A 12726-nucleotide genomic window follows, 5' to 3' on the forward strand; every position below is an offset into this window, starting at 1 on the left:
AGGGAAACCATAATACCACCCAAACCAGCTGCATGCACATCCTTCATCCTCACCACCTACAGCCATCTCCCGCCTGTGAAAAGCAGAATGGGAAAGGGCATGTGTGAACCTGAGCTGCGGTTTTAATCAGTCCTCAGAAGAATTCCCATATAAAAATACATCTGGACAGCCCACTGCCTTCAATTATGAGACAGGAGCTGCCCTAGATAAAGAGAAGTGACATCCTATGGAAAAGGTAGCTTCCACCCCCGCTGTGCTTGCTAGTTAATGTACGAGAAACACAAAGGTAGTCTACGGACTCTGCCTCAGAAGTATAATTCTCCGAGGCAGCTCATTAATAATTTTCATCCTTCAGCAAGAAAAGCAACTCTGGTTTGGGTGAATACAAGAAGGGGAGAGAAAGGTTTTCGAAAAAGATTCCTTGGCATTAATTAAAGACCTAAAGCTACTGAACATACATTGTACGGACACAATTAGCAAATTAAAGTGGAAGGAAATTCACTAGCATACAATGGTTTCCTTCATTTAAGATAAAACGGCAATACCAGTAATAGTGAGCAATTTTTAAAAGAACTTTAGAGTGTTCAAAACACTTTATACATGTATCTTCCCCATGTTACTGATGTTTAAGTGTCTTAGTCAAAAGTTGGGCATTTATTATTGCTAGTCCCACGTTATAAACACTCTTGAAGCAGAGACTGGTTTTGACTTGTGTCTCTTGAAGGCTTTTTTATGTTGGCGTGCCTTTATTATTACCCCCATTTTGCATAGGGAAGATTCAAACCCAGGGAATTCCTTATTTGTACTACAGCCTCTATGCTACATGAGTTTACAAAGGTACAACTGAAAGTTTAATTTTCCATCACAGAAATATGTCAGGGTTTTGGCACAGCTCTACCTTCATTATTGTGAAATACAAGCTTGCAGTACAGATTTTCCAGCAACGAATCCCATAAGCATCACATTCTGTCCAAAATGATGTTTACTTCTCCATGATGGCAAAAAATCACTATAACTCAAGGACCGCCTCTCGCCATATGAACCCCTGCCTGGACCCTGACATCATCCACTGTGGACATTCTGCATGTGCCTCCTCCGCTAGAGCTCCAGAGAATAGCAAAAAGAGAACGGGCTTTTTCTGCTGTGGCTCCCAGTTTGTGGAATCGTCTCTCCAGGGAGGTTCATCTGGCGCCTTCTTTACACACTTTTAGGTGCTAGGTGAAAACTCACCTCTTTAACCAGGCCTTTGGCTGATTGACAATTAATGCCCTTTTAAATGTATTGTGGAAAGGGGGGTTATTGAGTTGTCTTTGTTGATATTGTAATTTTATGTTGTTAACCACCCTGAGTTCTACGGGTGTAGGGCGTTAAATAAATAATAAAATAAAAATTATATTTTGACTGAACCAGCTCAAGACATCCTTATCAAAAAGGCATACTGGTAGCTTCACCATTTTCTACATTAAAGAAAAAAAAGGGGGGGTAGACTATGCCACCAACAGAATGACTAAAAAAGAGAGGGGCAATATTAAAGAGTAGCTGTAGATTAAATAAGTGCTTGATTATGCCACTGCTGCAACCAGTATTTCATGAAACTGAATTACAGAAATTCTTTACTATTGATTTATAGGGCTGTTATTTCAAAATACGTCAGAACTAAAAATATACCTGTACAGCTGTAGACCATTTTTTTAGGAGATCATATACTATTTTAAAATCAATAAACCAGACGGCATTCTGATTTGGAATAGTACACATGCTAAAATACAACACATACTTTCAACATGGGCAAGTGTTTAAAGCTATTTTTGCACAAAAGATTTTAGGAAAGCAAATGAAATAAAATGGGAATAAAATTAGCCCACAACTGGGTATGGTCAGCAAGATATCACAAAAGGCTTTAGGAGTATTGATCACAAGAAATTCTTTCAATATGGTCCATTAACTACAAGGCAGCTGGCTGTGGCAGCCGCCTGTAAAAATTGTTTAATGATTCAGTTTTAATTGCAGTGTGGTAGTTCTAATAATCATCATGTTCAGTAATAGAAGGCAACTGCCCTTCTAGAAGACAACTGCCCCTCATTTCACTGACCCATAGTCACTTAAAAGAGTAAATTGCCACACCTGTTTTACTGCCCAGAGTTATAATTTTCAAATTCTTGTTCAGTACTGCAAACATGTGCAGAATACTGAAAATATATCCCGCCAAATAAACAAGATTCTAGAAGCTGCCAGAAATTCTGATGTGAAAATTTGCTTAAGTACTTAGAACAAGAATTTAGAATACAGTGGTACCTCGGGTTACATACGCTTCAGGTTACATACACTTCAGGTTACAGACTCCGCTAACCCAGAAATAGTACCTCGGGTTAAGAACTTTGCTTCAGGATGAGAACAGAAATCATGCTCCAACGGCACAGCGGCAGCAGGAGGCCTCATTAGCTAAAGTGGTGCTTCAGGTTAAGAACAGTTTCAGGTTAAGAATGGACCTCCGGAACAAATTAAGTACCGTATTTTTCGCTCTATAACACGCACCTGACCATAACACGCACATCGTTTTTAGAGGAGGAAAACAAGGGAAAAAATATTCTGAATGAAACAGTGGACGTATCATTTTTGTGCTTCATGCTGTGGCCACAGACATGTGATCTGATGGTGAATTTGGGGTGACCCAATGCAAAAATCCTGAGAATCCCTGTGGATCCATGCTTTGTAACCACGTTTTTGCACCATTGCAGCCCCAGGCAACAGTGGGTGCGTGATTTTTTTTTGGGGGGGGGACAGGCTGTAGCCATGGACATGCTATGTGCTCTGATGGTGAATTTTGGCTGACCCAATGCAAAGATCCTGAGGATCCATGTGGATCCATGCTTTGTAACCACGTTTTTGCACCATTGCAGCCCCAGGCAACAATGGGTGTGTGATTTTGGGGGGGGGGGCGGCTGTAGCCATGGACATGCTGTGTGCTCTGATGGTGAATTTGGGGTGCCCAATGCAAAGATCCTGAGGATCCATGTGGATCCATGCTTTGTAACCACATTTTAAGTGGGGAGGGAAGGAAAAACACAGAAGGCTAAGAATGCAGGAGAGGGCTATAACGTGAGGAAAGGAAGGCAAAAGTTTCCCCCCACCCACCCACCCAAGCCAGCCAGCGTGTGCTCTCTCTCTCTCTCCCTCTTTAAATGGAAGAAAGCATATTTGAATGCTGTGTGTCTCCAAAAACAAAAAGCAGGAAGTCAAATCAGAATTTTAAGCCGAACCTGTAATCTCTCTTCCCTTCACAAACATTGTTCCTCCAGAGCAGGGAGAGGATAGAAGGACGGACGCTCTGCTTTCCCTCTCTTCTTGCCTGGAGAGGAGGGGCTTCCCCTGCTCTTTGTTCGGACGCTCTGCTTTCCCTCTCTTCTTGCCTGGAGGGGAGGGGCTTCCCCTGCTCTTTGTTCGGACGCTCTGCTCTCCTCTCTACTTGCCTGGAGGGGAGGGGCTTTCCCTGCTCTTTGTTCCGTTTGAGCAAACACAGCAACGAAACAGAGCAGGGTGGGCAGTAAGACCCTGAGGCAGAATGCAGGAAAACTGCAGCTTCCTGTCTCACGGAGCTCCCTTCTCCCTGAAGCGCGGTTTGATTTTTGCCTCATTTTTCGGCTCCAGGGAGCACACATTCGCTCCATAACACGCACAGACATTTCCCCTTCCTTTTTAGGAGCAAAAATCTGCGTGTTATAGAGCGAAAAATACGGTACTTAACCCGAGGTACCACTGTACCTTTTAAACCAGGCTTATAAATAAGCACATAGTCTGCATCTGTATTTGAGCTATTTTAAAATTTTGTTATTGTTTTACATTTGTTTTATGGTTGCGATAGTTTTGTTTATAGTTGCATACTTTATTGCTGCAACCCGTCCTGGGACGTTGTGGTGAAGGGTGCATAAGAAATCTAGTAAAATAAATTAAATAAACGTTACTAGCCTCAAAAGCAAGAACAAAAAACCTTAATTGCCTGTTGGGAGGGGATGTTGGCTCTGTTCCCTCCTCCAACAACCTGCCACATTTCTATGAGGGATATGGAGGACAACTCGGGAAGCCCAAGGTATTTCCTTGCTCAATACGAAGACAGTGTTTAGAGTTTAAAAAAACAACAGCAATATAGTATCCTAGATTTTTAAAAAAATATTCCCATTCAATCTTTACTGAGTAAGACCAACCATCTATCTGCAGGGCTTGGGACCAGGGATCTTTCCCAGCCCAACCTGGAGATGCTGTGGATTGAACCTAGATGCAAAGCAGATGCTCTATCTCTGGACCACAGCCCTATTAGAGCCCCTCGTGAAAACATTCCAAGCATTACCTTAAGGAGGAGGAGGGGCCATAGCTCAGAATATGCTTTGCATCGGAGGGCCCCAGGTATAAACTCTGCTCTCTCTGGTCAAAGCAGATCAGGAAACTGGGTTGTGCAATGTATTTGCATGAAGACCGTGGGAGAACTGACTCACCTTACCCCACTTGCAACTTCTAAAGGAACTGGATCCCACACTTCATTATTATTTTGATTGGGTGGACCATGTGTCACAGGTGGAAGATGCTGACACTTGCTGGTCAACACTCTCCCCACCCTATAAGTGGTGATAAACAGCTTGAAAACAGCTTGACCTACCACAGTAATGGCCTTTGCATCTGAGCCCACAAATGTTCTTCCACACAAATCCTTACATTTCCCCTCACCATAATTTTTTTAAAAAGATATTCTCAAAATGATCACTTCTGTGTCAGATACTGAGCTTCATGTATGCATAATTAGATACACTGTCCATGAGGAATACTCAGAGGAATCTCCTCTTCCCCACAACCTATTGATCTTAGTTATAAAACTGTTTCCTTCCTTCCTGTTTTCTCCTTCTTCAAACAGAAGCCCTTGGATGGCTGCTGCTAGCCATCCAATATTCACTTGCTCCAAAGACTGAGCAATATGCAGTTTCATCTTCTTACTAATTTAATTTGACTTTGCTAATTTTTTTGCCACATGCTTCCAACTTTCACCAGCTAGGCCTGCTCCAGCCCATCGGATATTTCAGCTCCCAAGGATCTTCTGAGGTTGCTCCTGGCAACCTAGTACATTTAAGTGCTCATCCTTTGCCACTATCTCAAATAGTATTTATTTCATTTAAGAGCCACCCAAACACAATAGTTCTCTGGGTGACACACCAATTTATTTTTTAAATACATTTTTAAAAACTCAACAAAAATTAGAGTAACAAACACTTTAATGATACAAAAAACCCATTTTGAAGCAGATATATCAAGATTGAAACATCACACACAATTAATACAGAGTCAAAGCACTAAATTTCACACAGCTGTGGAAGCATGCTAAAACCACAGCATAATGCGAAGATTAAACGTTTAGAGATTTAAATCTAAAGATTTAAAAGGGCTGAGAAAATAAAAAGGCCTTTGCCTAGTACCAAGAAGACATTAAGGTGGGCACCAAGTGGAACTCTTGTGAGTACTCTGTACAAACAACCTTGGCAGATAAAAGTAATTAATAAAACAAAAGCCAGATGCTTACATCACTCCTGAATGCACAGACACTACTGGAATCAAATGATGTGCAACTGGCAGAGTGACTGCACCCCCATAGCCTCTCAGACAGCCCCCCCCTCTCACACTACTTGCCTAGGGCCAACTGTGTCCTTATCCTTGTCCAGAAACACCAGCAAAAGCTTGCATTTTGCCTTAAATGCCTTGATTCTGATAAAAGCACTTCTGAATCTTGAATTTAAGTGAAGCCTGAAGGAATTGGGGGGGGGGGTGTCTCACAACATTTGTAGCTTTTAAAAAGAGAGATTCACATAAAATATTCAGTTTACACAACAATGTAAAATCTCAAGTTATTCAGGTACCATTTAGTTATTTGCGGGAGGTTTTTTTGGGGGGGCACGCGCTTATTTTTTTCCTTAGTGCTTTTAAACTACATCAGAATTTCAAATGCTAGATCTAACGTGAGCTAGCCTTATTTTATGACGCATGAGCATCCACCGTAGTGGTTAGAGCACTGGACAAGGGAGAGCAGAGTTCAAATCCCTGCTCAGTCATGAAGCTCATTGGATGACTTCAGGTGAGTCAATATCCAGCTGAAGTTGAACTAAAGGATTATTGTAAGGAAAAAATAGAATAGCCCCAAAATGAGCTCCACAGAGGAAGGGTGGGGTACAAATGTTAAAGACAATGAGAAATTAACCATGGGTGTGATTCGCATCAGAACACAAGATGCAAAAGGTGTACACAAGGAATCTGGAGGTGCCACTGCTGAAACTTCAAAGGATGTATAGTGAAGGATGGGGAAGCAAACTTATCACTTTTTTTAAAAAAAAAAGGGGGGGCACTGGAAACAGAGTATTGGTCCAATTTAATATTTCTTTTATATCATTTCAGCAACTTTGATGTAGCCCAACATGCTATTAATTTCAGATCTATTTTCCCTCTGGAAAAAGCTTTCATTTAAGTCTAATAAATACTAACATTTCAAGCAATGCTGGCTTCTCTCTCCTACCCTGCCCCAAGCAAAGTTCTTTGCAGTATATGCTACTATGGTTAAAAACACCTTTGCTTTGCTCACCTCTATATTGAAGGCATGCTCCTCCATTTTCTCAACCTCTGTATCTGCCAGGGGATTCTTCAGGTTCTGCAAGAACAGTGCTGCTTTTCGTTTTCGTTCCGCCTGAAGCTGCTTTTCTTTCGATTCCTTGGAGGCTTGGGCTAGCTTTTCCCTTGCCGCCGCCGCTAATCTGTCCTCTAGTTTCTGCTTTGCTAGGGGAAAAAGGGATACAGAATGTGGAGTTTACAAGGAGGTAACTTGCTTATCACATTAGGAGGTCAACAGTTTTTTAGCCTGAGCTGCACCCTTGAGTCTAGAAAATGCACATCTATGTAGCTCCTAAAGAGCACCTTGGGATATATATATATGCCTTAAAATGCAGTAGAAGCTGTACAAAATGAAAGCAGAGGGGAGAAACCATTTGGTTGGGAGAGATTAAAAGACAAAACAATGTAAGATTATGAACACTGGATTAGGAAGGAAGGAAGAAAGAAAAGATGAGTTTTGTAATAGAGTGCAACAGAAACTGAGAGTTCAGTTCACCAAGAGAGAGAAGTCACAGAAATGAACAACAGAACAGGAGAGGAGGTTTAATAGGAATGTCAGGACCACTGGCTCACCTAACTCAGAAACGTCTATAAAGACAAGCAACAACTGTTCAGGGTTTCAGACAGGGATTCTTCCCAGTTCTATGTAGATACCAGAGAATGGCTTTTCAAATGTAAAGAACTGAACTACAAGCCTTAAATTAGTGTCTGATGAATGGAGAGACTGAGATGGGGAACAGGGAGCATGCAACATAGATAGATAAGAAGGTACAAGACCATGGCGAGACTTAAAGGTTAAAAGGAAGAAATTGAAACTTAATACAAAACAATAGAGGAAGCCAGTGGAGTGAAACATATAGAGAGTAACACGATTTAAGTAAGAAGAAGAAAAAGTTAACAGCCTGAGAAATCCTTTTGGATAAAGGTGCATGCTGCAAAATTTTGTGGGGTGCATTCATGCTTATGAATAGATAAGACTGGACGTGATTTGCTCTGGATGGGGTCACACTCCCTCAGAAGCAGCCAATACATAGCGCACCCTTCTGGACAGGGACAGCCTTACCTCCACTGTCTATGCCCTGGTAACCACTAGGTTGAATTATTGCAATGTGTTATAGGTTAGGCTGCCTTTTAAAACAGTTCAAAAAGTACAGCTGAAGCACAATTTGGCAGCTAGACTGCTGACGGGGGCATGACAGTCTGAAAATACAACACCATTTCTGGCCCAACTTGTTTCGGGGCTAATTTGAGGTGCTGGTTTTGACTGACAAGAGCTGTATGCAGCTCAGGCCATTTCAGTGGTGGCACTATGTTTGTGGAAGGGAGGCACATCTGGTGCCATCTTTATATCTTTTTAGGTATCCAGAAACAACTTTTTTCTTTACCTGGGCTTTTGGCCCTTGATTTGAGATCTACTTGTATATAATTTCATGCCCACTGACTCTCCCCGACTACCTAATCAAGATGGTTGGACAGGAATGTGGAGGGGGCTGTCCACACAGAGTTTGCAGTGTGTATGTATAAGCCACATGGTTCTAGAAATGTACCTGATGAATTAGTCTGGAAACCAATCATTTCAGAGCACAGATTTCTCAAAGCATTGACAAAACCTATCTCTTGCATTATGCAATAGTATTCTGTAATTCCTCAGTGTATACAGAGGCACCTAAATTCTTCACTCTTGAGTATCGTACAGACCATATGGCTGCAACAGCTTCAATACATCACCACTGGCATTTCAGAATTATGAGAAAGAGCAGCAGCATGTAAGTGCACCTGGAGACTTGCCACAAGTTAGGTTATAGAATTCCTTGTGGAAATGCTAGCCTTTTGCGTCCCCCAACCATTTTCATTTCTTTTTCAGGATCATCTCTGCATTGAAGGTGCCCATGGATAAAATCATCAGCTCCAAAATCCTTTAACTTAATTAAGACATCTCCCACATCTTGTGTATGTGTCTGCTGTTACCACCCCCCAGGAATAATTACATCCCTGGTTTATACCTGCACTGTTTACCCCTGCTTCTGCTCTGTCTGTTGCGCTTTTCATTAAACTCTTATCTTGGCTACTTTTAAATGTGCTTAATGTAATTTGTGACTATGCCAAATGCTTGCTGACATGAGGAGGACAAGAGAATAGCAAACTCTCCCCCGCCCCCGGGTCTATTTCCAAACCCAGCAAAGAGAAGTCTCTATAGGAGTAGTTCCCAAAGTGTAGTCCATCAGCTTCATTCAGGTGGTCTGCAGTGGTGACTAAGTTTTAGCACATATTGTTATAATTGATAAAGGAAAGGTAGAAAAATCATTAAGTGATCCATTAAGAGCCTCAGCAATTTTGAAGCGGTGGAGGTTAGGGGTTGGGAATACCCAAAACTGAAAATATGAGTAACTGGAACAAGATGTTCAGAATTACTGATGGACAAGAGATTACAGTGGGAGGGACAATGTGGTAATTTAGCCACTTGAACAATGGAATACATGGAACTGTGGGCGGTGAATCCCAAGCTGTAAAGAGGTAATTGGTCAAATTCAAACCACATGCCAATGAACTTGAACTTCTAATGCCTTAAATCCCACTATTAGCTGAATGAAATAGCTTAATTGATTTGTGGATTATATGTTTCTTGGATTGTGGATCATGCTACTATGGATTAATGGGATTGCTCTTTTACACTAATTTACATGGGAGTAAGCTCCAATGAATTGAATGGGACTGAACAGATATGCCTAGGATGTGCAGTTACAGAATAATGATGTCTTCAGTAGAGTAAACTTTAACATGTTCCATGGATTAACAGCTCACGTGTACACATTTTCACAGAGGAACAATCATTAACGCCCCAGCAAATAAAACTGAACAAGGAGTAAGGGAAGTGTTTTCAGAAATGCACTGGGAACAGAGCTATTACCCTACATCCTAGCATTACTTTAAAAGCAAGAAGCACATTTTTACACAAGAACCCAACGCAAGAGCAGTAAAATATTTCTAATTCTGTGGCACCACCATCAACATTTCTAAGCAGCTAAATTCCTTCAAGCTCATCATTAAAGTTCCAAATATCACATTTTTCAGCATTTCACACTTTTGATTCTATAATGCTCAGCTGTGACTAATCAGAAGTATATTATGTCTGTTTCAATTTTCTCATTTCAAGTTTGGGCAAATGCTCACACCTTTTGGGATTTATATACATATTTAAAATGTATTTAATATGAGCATTATATATAAAAAAGAAACCACTAAATAGTTCTTTATTCACGAAGACCTACCATTTAACCTTGAAAACTAAACATACAGCTTTCCTGACTGTTAGTTCACTTTCAAGAATGTTATAAAGAGTTTTTACAAAAGATTAGCAAATATATTTAAATATATTATAGATCCATTTTCAGAATGAGAAACATTCCTCCTTTAATTTGATGCTTAGCAGTTGTTTTTTTACCTGCAGACATGAAATAATGAATTCATAGTTAACTATAGAACCTGACACTCCAAAAGATACTTCCTGTAGGAGAATTTTTAATAAATAATTCTATTTGGAAGTGACTTAATTTTTTTATTAAAAATCATATCTTTGCATCTCAGTTAGATGCCTATTTATAAGATCTGAAAGGCAACATATTCTCTGCAGCGACATTATGAATTCTTCATCAAATTAAACTTTTATATTTTACTGAATTAAGATGCACAGATGCAGATTAAAAGTATAATCCAATTCAACTTAAGGTTTTCAGAAAATTACTGAAAATGAGTAAACAAATGCCCTTTCCCCAGCTGCTTCCATTATTTGATTTCTAATAAATCAAATGTCGAAGTCTGGAGAAGGTAACAAAATTTACCAGCCAGAACTTTATAAGAATTTTGTTTGTTTGTTAAAAAAAAAGTCTATGCTAAAACAGAGAATTAATATAATGCAAGCTTTGTTTGGCAGGGGCTTGTTTCTTTCTGTATGTGCTATACACACAAAAATATTATGCAACACAAGGTTACAGGAAAGAAATTAAAAGGTGAAGAAATTTCAAAGGGGTCAAGCATTGTAATCTGACAAAACTTGATATAGACACCTCTGGCTGCTGCCAATGCAATCTTAAGCATCCATGATGAGCAACAACAGGACCAGAATCACCCCAGGGCTTTTTAGCCAAAACACCATCTATAATGTGCTTGTGTTTCCCAGGTCACAAAGCATGATGACATTATGTCAGCCCCTTCAGTTCAGAATTGTGTTCTCCAACCACGTTAATGGGAAGGGTGCAAGTAGGACATGAGCACAACAGCAATTCTGTGGAGAAACAAAGTGCTTGGTTTTCAAAGATATACTGCCTCCAGTACTGGAGATAGTACAAAGCCATCACAGCCTCCATGAATCTGTCTAATTCTAAATTTTGTTGGGGGGACCCATATTTCAAGATCCGAAGGGGGATTCTGATCATCTTCTTGCTACTGCATTAATGTCTAAATCAGACCAAATCAGTCCAAACAGAGTTCATAATTCTATCCAGTCTTATCTTGCTGTTTCCACATCACATCTTGTTCATATATTTTCTCTTTTTTCTTTATGATCTCTTCTGATAGTCTCCTTAAGCCGATAAACACCAATATTAATCCTGTGTGAATTTTTCCGTTCTTCCAATCCTCAAATCGAGATGGTTTCCATATATCATCACCTTCATAGATAACATCGCTAAAAATTTAAAATTCGGAATTTATGTGATGTGATTTGATTTAATTTGATTTGATTGGCCGGTTAATAAAAATTATTTTTTTTTAAAAAAAATGAATCTGTCTAATTCTGTTTTAACGCTACCCAACTTCGTACCATCCTGTGGCAGTAAATTCCAGTTTGTGTTGTGTGAAGAAGTACTTTCTTTTGCCTGTTCTGAATCTCCTCATCTTCAGTTTCACTGGATGACGAAAACTTCTCCTTAGCCACTGCCTCATACTCTGCAAAGTTTTGCTTTGCTTTTTAAATACACCTCTCTCATATCTCCCTCTACTTTTTTTCCTAAGCTAAAAATACCTTCACATATGAATCTTTCATTCAGTACCTGCTATGGACAAACTCTCACCAGCAGCATCAGGATCAAATTAAAGGCTTTCACAGTAAGGCTGCAATGTGCCCTTATTTTTAAAGTTTCAATATGACGTATATTGCCTCATTTTTCAAGGATTTACTTCCTTTAAGTCAAATTCATTTCCAGTAATCCTGGAATGACTAGATTCCAACCCCTGCCCTTGAAAGAGCTCTATTGAATGAATTATCAATAATGACCCATTAGACCCAGGATGATATTCACATGCTGCTGATTGCTGAAAAGTGGGCAGAGAAGACCCAGGTCTCTATAGCAGAAGGCCAAGGACACTGCCCTCATCAACAATTTATTTGCCCACAAGTTGAGCATCTCCTCCACATAGCTCAGCCCCGCCATTTATGTGGCATGTAGATTCGGAAAAGACAAAATGTAAGCATGCCAGAGTATACTGCTTGAGCCATTACATGATTACGTTCTTCTTCTATGAAGCACTAAAGCAAATAGCGTTGGAGTACAAAGCACAAGGACAAGGCCATAGATGGCCGCACCACGAAATATACTCGCCAATTCAGGGTCTCTAAATTAAGTGGCATGAGCTAGAATGTTCAGCATGTAAACAGGATGTGCTACCCTGCTGACCAGATGGCTAGGGTCTTTGTAGTTTTGCCAGGTTTGGCCAAGTAGAGGCTTCATACTCTGAGGCCTGAGTGTGCACTGTTCACAGCTGCCAGGTTAACTCACAATGTCAGAAGTTCCTAACATTCTTAAATGAAGCACTGAGCACTTGCAGGGAGAACCCAGCCACCTGACCTAGTTGCTGAAGGAATAGCACCTAGCCAGGAGAATAATACACTAATCTGAGTCTGTGCACCCACAACTCCATTGTATTTCATATCAGCCTGGGATGCAGTACATCCCTGGCCTTACAGATGAGTCCTCCAAAATTTAAAACGCACTAAGCACTGCCTCAGAATATTTCAAGACTTTGAAGAAATATGAAGTCTGCATTTTTAAGTTGTGTACTGATGGCTATAGTAATAGAGAGTCTCTGAAG

General features: G+C 40.3%; 1 protein-coding gene across 3 annotated transcripts in view; it reads right to left on the reverse strand.

The window, feature by feature from the left end:
* The window catches only part of SFSWAP (splicing factor SWAP), a gene marked incomplete at its 5' end in the record, with an annotated part of 97500 nt that overhangs the window by 37868 nt on the left and 46906 nt on the right, over nt 1-12726 (reverse strand). For all 3 annotated transcript variants that reach the window (XM_083476422.1, XM_083476421.1, XM_083476423.1), the window contains one exon: nt 6614-6804. In XM_083476422.1, coding sequence (XP_083332548.1) covers nt 6614-6804 — 191 coding nt within the window. The remainder of the gene's footprint in view (nt 1-6613; nt 6805-12726) is intronic.

Source organism: Podarcis liolepis, assembly GCF_965112155.1.
Source record: "Podarcis liolepis genome assembly, chromosome: 15".
NCBI lineage: Eukaryota > Metazoa > Chordata > Lepidosauria > Squamata > Lacertidae > Podarcis > Podarcis liolepis.